The following is a 7,059-nucleotide window of genomic DNA, read 5'->3' as shown; positions in this document are numbered from 1 at the left end:
ATATATATATACATATGATGGCTGCCCCCCTCGTTATCGAGTATGGCCATTGCACGAAGCTTAACTTAACGGTGATGGGATCGAATGTGACTTTTTAGCCCAGCCAAAGATCTACAATTTCTTGCACAGAGTTGGCATCCAAAACCTTTACTGGCAAAAGCTGGCTGTTGTTGTAATTGGGCTCCATGTACCTTTGCGTGTCGTTTAAGTCCTCCTGCTGAATCACCCTCCCTTCCACATGCCCGACAGACATGATTAGTATGGTGTGTTGCATCATTACCAGCGGCCTGGTAGTCAATCATCGGTCTTGCTTAAATACATACATACATATATATATATGCATACACACTCGTTTGTGTGTGTGGGAATGTACTCCATTCTGGTTCCATCATTAGACAGTTCCAGTAATTGGAAAAACATCACCAAAATACAAAAACAAAAACGAAAAATAAATGAGGTCTAAAATTATTGTGAAATTTTTCTCTTGTCCCCTGTTCAAATTATGGAACACCTTCATATATGAGCCTCAACTTCTAACAATTTACTACAAATATCAATCCTGTCTTAACATGTATACCTGTTTGCAGTATTAAAGTTTAATTTAACAATTTAGCTATGTTGTTTGCAGGCTAGTGGCAGAGCGTTTACACCAATCATGCACAACCTGCTACCTGTTGGAGTTTCAAAATGGCTCATCTAATGAAAAATTAGCTTCACTTTTTATAGTAGTGCAGTTCACCTGATGATGAGCCAAGTCTCATGTAGCTTGCTTCTTAAAAAAATGCTTTCCAGGCCTTGTCTCCACAATCCCCCAATTGGTGAGAAATATTAATAAAAATCTCCCACAAACTACATCTGACTCGCCTCATTGGATAATACTGTCATGGATACCATATGTTGTATTAGAAAAAAATTCAACATGTTCTTCTAAAGAAAATTGATAAGAGACAAGGTTTTTTTTCTCATTGAAATCTGTTAGTCAAGTGTAAATATTGTACAGAGTAAACTGCAGTGAAACATTCACAATTAAAGATTGTTTCCAAGCTCTTTAGTTGAGAGGGTAAAACAGCTGAACCTGAGTAAAGTAGGGATGTTTTGTAACAGTAAAAAGTAATGCAGAAGACTTTAACAACAGGTACCTCTTCCCCCCCCCCCGACCATGAGTTCTATCAAAAACATTAGAACACTTTTTTCCTTTATGGCTTAAAACTTACTCCACTCTTTGAAATGTTATTTGTAAAGGAATAATAAAAAATATCTTTAGCTCAACATGAACTTCTAGTCAAGTAAAGAAAAGCCAATCAAAGATATAATGACTAGCATGCTGTAATTAGCATCAGTTGTTATCAGGACCTCAACTCTTAATACATCTAAATACCAGAAGTAGTTGAACCATTCAGGCAATATGATTGATAAATATATTACCAGATTAACAGTTTTGAATTTGACTAATTAGATATAAAAAATATAGTTGCTACTTCTACCTTTACAACTAATCCTGCATCATAATCGTCATGGTGTGATACACACAGATAAATACTTCTATACAACTGTCCAAATCAACAGAAAATCAGAGCTTCATCCAAGTGACATTACAGTTTAAGTAGATTAGTGATTTCATCTCAGGGTCTGGTGATCTTGGAGAAAAGTGTTTATAGAATTTTCTTGAAATGAATAGACTGGAACATTTTTCATTGTTCCTTTTTGAAACAGATCCTTATTGGATGACTTTGATATTACATAGTAAGCTAATAAAGAACTCTTTAAATAGACAATGTTCCCATCTTAACTATAAAAACTAGTAGCTGTATCGCGGTACTAATTTACTACTAGTTTGGTTGAATCAATGAGACTTGAGTGTTTTGGTATCAATACAAAGCAACAGCTGAGACTGTTATGGTATGCTGTTTATTGATTTAGTCATCACCCATTGGTCTTAGAATATTGCCAATACAGAACATATGGTAAATATTTGACTACTGTTGATCTGAGATACTTAGAGTTAAGTATCTTGTCTAAAAAACACAACTGAGTGCCTGTAGCAGATATCAACTGATATTTCATCTTTACTAAGATTCTTACATTTGTCTTTTCACCATCCTTCTATATAATACCTTGAGGTCAAGAGAGAAATAAAACAGATGAATAGATACAGAGAGAGATAGATAATATTAATATTTGACTAATTGTTTGACTGATAGAGTAATTAATTAATTAATTTACTTATGAAAGAGATAGATATAAAGGGTTGGTTCCGTGTTCAATTCTACAACGTTGATGGTGCCTAAAGTATTTTGGTGACATAGCTTACCTGAACTCACTCCTTTGTTAGGTGACCATCCTTTCATGTACATGAGATCTAACCATTTATGTGAATGGCCTTTGAGGCACAAACAAAATAACAATGATAAGACACAAAAACACTGCCAACACATATATGGCAAATATATATATATACATATATACATATACATAACAGTACAAAAACAATCACGAAAAAGTATATTGGATAGCAAAACAAAGAAATATTAATAATGATTTCTGACATAGGTAGAAGGTCAAACATTAGGTGAAGGGGAAGAGAACAGTTGATTATATCAACCCCAGTACATGACTGGTACTTTATTTCATCAACCTCAGTAGGATGAAAGGCAAAGTTGACCTCGGTGGAAATTGATATTAGAATATAAAGAGTTGGAACAATTACAGCTAAATGTTTTAACAATTCTGTCAATTCATAAACATAAAGTAATAGTTTTTGAGAAAGCCGTTACAATGAAAGTCGCGAGCCAGGATTAAAGGAATGAAAAGAGAACAGAATCAAAACCAAACAAGAACAATGGATTACACTTTTACCTTTTATTTTGATATTTTGAATTTACAAGTCCCGTTACCAAGAAAACGTATGACAAGTTAGCTCTGTTTTGCACAGATTAAAACAACATTATTTTACAATAAATAAAAATTGAAATAAAAGGTAATAGGGTATAAACCATTGTACTTGCTTTGTATCAATTTTCAATCCTTTATTTCCAACTTGCACTCTGTAGAGACTTTCTTAAATTCTGTTACTCTTTTTCAGAATGCTTCATATAAACTACAGTATTCTGAATAATAATAGTAATAATTAAACAATGCACAATACAATGAAGATGCTGACAAGTTAAAAAAAGCAATTAGTTTATGAATCTATGCCATGTTATAGGTGATGGTGATGTTTTGTCTAATGTGTGTTTTACTTACTGTTAAGTACATTATAAGCTTATTGCTTCTAGCAGCGATGGGTTGGTGCAGCTATTTTGTATTCCATTTTTGAAGCTAGCTACATTTGGAAGCAGTGAGTTAATTTTCATGGGCATAGTTATAATTGTTTTCCTTTTTGTTTTGTGTTTATACGTATGCATGTGTGCGTGTGAGTGTGTGTGTATATACGTGTATATGTATGTGCGTGCATGTGCCCATAGTGCTTGTCATATAGTGTTTGTATATTGTGAACTCCTTCATCATCAGTTCAATTAATTCCCATGCATTTTCCCAAACAATAACTATTTTAATTCTTTGTGCTGAAACTTTTTCTATTGAAGAAAAAAAAAAAACAATAATACTGACTTCATATATAGACACATGGCCAAGATTTTGAGAGGAGGGTCAATAAAATAAATATCTTCACTGGTACTTATTTTATCGACCCAGAAGAATGAGGAGAAAAGTCAATCTAGGTGGGAATTGAATCCAGGAAAGAAAGGACTGGAATTAAATACTGCAAGACATTTTATTTGATGCTTTAATGATTCAGCCAACCCACTTGTAGCAATAAATATAGCACCATAGGTACAATACCATTGAGAGTCTCTTCATGACAGGTCCAGTCTTAAACAACAAACTATTTCTTCACATCATGATCAAGTAACAAAATCCATAGGAAAGAATTCCTCTAAGAATTCCATTAAACTGGTTGCCAGGAGGAAGGAAGACTCTTCATTGTTCTTCAAATGATCAAATAGTGAATATATATATATGAATGTATATATATGCATGTGTGTTTATATATAAATATTCTATATATATATATATATATATATATATATATATATATATATATATATATATATATATATATATATATATATATATATATATTCTCTATATATTCCATATATATATATTCTATATATTATATATAGATTATATTCAATTTTATATCTATATCTATCTATCTATCTACCTAGACAATTTCTGTGACTATCAGACAATTGTCGTGGCTATCAGACGATTTCTGTGACCACATCACCCCTAACATCTGGCCACCTAACTCCTCAGAATGCAGCCCCCTTGATTCTTATGTGTGGGGCGCAGCTGAGCGAGAGACCAACAAAACTCTTTGTAACACCAAAGATGAACTGAAGGCAAGGATTCACCAACTTAAACAAGGAGACCGTCCAGAAGAGTCGCAGGAGATTCGAAAGACATCTGGAGGCTGTAGTTGAAACCAATGGTGAATTTATATATATTATATATATGTTATATATAATGTACATATATATATTGTATATAATATATATATAAATTATATGTTATATATAATATACATGTATATATTATATATATATGAATAATAATAATGATAATAATGATAATAATAATAATAATAATAACAACAACAGCAAGATAAAATAAACATAAATAACAAAATCTTCAACAAAAGATAAATAAATGTGAACAACAGTGGACATTATGTTTATAACACTTAAAATGAACTAAAAATGCTTTTATTGTAAAAGCTATTAATTGTATATATGTATTCGTTAAATAAGTCATCAACTTGAAAAAATAATGTGTGAATATTAACATATTATTTTCTCTAAATATAATATATTAGTATTAACATATTTAATGTATGGAACATCAAAAGCCTAATGATAAATATATACGTTGTGAGAATAAAGACAATATTAGCTAATGTGAAGTATTATTCTTTTGAATTTTCCAACAAGGATGACAAACAACTTTGGCTATAATACAGTCATATTATGAATGCATTATTGAAGCATAAACTTCATCATACTTGCCACAGGGGTGATGAAAGTATTACTGAGAAACTATACAAAATTTAAGCATTGATTGGTGTAGAAAAACTACAATTATTCAGAGAGTAGAGAAAAAATATCAAAACACCATGTGTGGATATATGAGAAAGAAAAGGTAAGTCAGTGTTAATATACTTAATGTAAAACCAACTATAAGCTAACAAGCTAACATATCATTATTAGAATGATCTTCATTGTACTTGCTGATTTTTTTTACATTGACTGATGTTTACTTGTCAACCTTTCTATAAGACTATGCTACAATAATGAGGTTACAATAAGGCTTAAACAAATTCAAAGTTGTTTACCTTATTGGTAAAAAAAAAAGAAGAAAAATCTGAATATATTATTAGTCATTGACTAACATTATATTTTTCTCTTTACATATATAGTTTACATTAGCTTTGAAATGTTTCATGCATTAGATATGTTAATAGTAATTTGATTAGATTTTAATGAACTGGAATAATTTGAATGCAAAAGAAATACATAGATGACAAAGGAAAATTAAAATACAAAGTGATTTGTAAAGAAATTTGAAAGAAAATCCTGATAGTTACCGCCAATATAAACATGTTCGATTTGTCCGGCACTGTGGCGTCGGGTAGTTTTCCTTCGCCCAAGAAGTACATTGAAGGCAGCGTGACGGAATCTGATGAAAAACAAAAGCGAGGGACAGAAAGAGTTAGATATCAGGAGGGAGTGTATGTGTAAGAAAAAGAAAGGGAATAAAAGAGAAAGAAAGAAAGAAAGAAAAGAGAAAAAATGTGTAGTATGCACATATATGTGTGTGTTTATTCATATATATATATGTAAGCATGTGTGGTGTTATTTTTATGTGTGAGTGCGAATGTGTATATGTATTATCAATGTCATCACGTTAGTTTTAATATCCATGTTCCCATACTTGCACGAGTTGGATGGAGTTTATTAAGACAGATTTTCTATGGGCAGATGTCTGTGTATATGTAAATGTGTGTATGCATCTGTGTGTGTGAGAGAGAGAGAGAGAGGGGGAGAGAGGGCGAGAGAGAATCTACTTGACTGTAAATCAGCAAACCCTATTTCCAATACAGACAACTAGTAAGTTTTGCAATAATATGTTTACTCCACTGGATTAGTATTGAGTACACTTTTCATTGTTTATACTATTACATGCCTATATATACTCCTGCCCAACAACTCTCTTCTCTCCAGGAAAGACCATGCATTTATGCATGTGTGTATATGTGTGTGCATGTGTGTGTGCGTGTGGTGTGTATGCATGTGTGTGTGTGCATGTGTGAAAAAAATCTCTAAATCTTTAGGGCCATAAAAAACCCTATTAAAACAAACTTTTTTAAAAAATTAAAAGGATACATTTCAATACACACACACACACACACACACACATACACTGAAAAATAATAAAATTACTGAATATTTTCAGTATCTGAAGCAAAATTATGGCTGAATAGTTAGTGTTACAATGAAAGTTTCAGAGAATATTTACTATCTTTTCTCTCAGTAAGTTATTGTTAACTCATCAATGAAATGTTACAACTCAAATTACAAAAACCAACCTACCATGATTTAATCAATAACCACTCTGAAAGTACATTTAACATGAAATAGCCCTGCTTTCCCACTCAACCGCTTCATTGCAATCATATCTTCTCTCTCTAATTCACAATCTTGTGCACGCACGCATGTGCACGCATGCATGTGCACACACACACACAAAGTGCAATTCCCTTTCTCCTACATACATCTTTTACCTTTTACTTGTTGCAATCATTGGACCGTGACCATGCTAGGTCACTGCCTTTAAGGAATTGGTAAAAAGAAATCCACCCCAGGACTTTTATTAAAGTCTGGTACATATTTTATCAGCCTCATTTGCTGAACCCCTAAGCTACATTAATGTTAACAAAATAACACCAGTTGTCAAACGGTGATAGGAACAAAGGCAAACACACGTTATATATATATA

At 32.0% G+C, this 7,059-nt stretch overlaps 1 protein-coding gene across 8 annotated transcripts in view; it reads right to left on the bottom strand.

Annotated features, from left to right (window-relative positions):
* The window catches only part of LOC106880178 (sodium/calcium exchanger 2), a 162,125-nt gene that overhangs the window by 15,537 nt on the left and 139,529 nt on the right, over positions 1-7,059 (bottom strand). For 5 of the 8 annotated variants that reach the window (XR_008265295.1, XM_052972082.1, XM_052972084.1 and 2 more), the window contains one exon: positions 5,648-5,739. Coding sequence is in view for 6 of the 8 variants with exons in the window: in XM_052972082.1 (XP_052828042.1) it covers positions 5,648-5,739 (92 nt within the window). In the remaining 2 variants the exon portion in view is untranslated. Of the gene's footprint in view, positions 1-2,311; positions 2,381-5,647; positions 5,740-7,059 lie in introns of all 8 variants that reach the window. The other 3 variants (XR_008265296.1, XM_052972080.1, XM_052972081.1) reach the window with 1 other exon arrangement.

This window comes from Octopus bimaculoides, chromosome 12, assembly GCF_001194135.2.
Source record: "Octopus bimaculoides isolate UCB-OBI-ISO-001 chromosome 12, ASM119413v2, whole genome shotgun sequence".
NCBI classification, from domain to species: Eukaryota; Metazoa; Mollusca; class Cephalopoda; order Octopoda; family Octopodidae; genus Octopus; species Octopus bimaculoides.
Note: the sequence above shows the minus strand (reverse complement) of the source record. Positions and strands in the feature narration are given on the sequence as shown.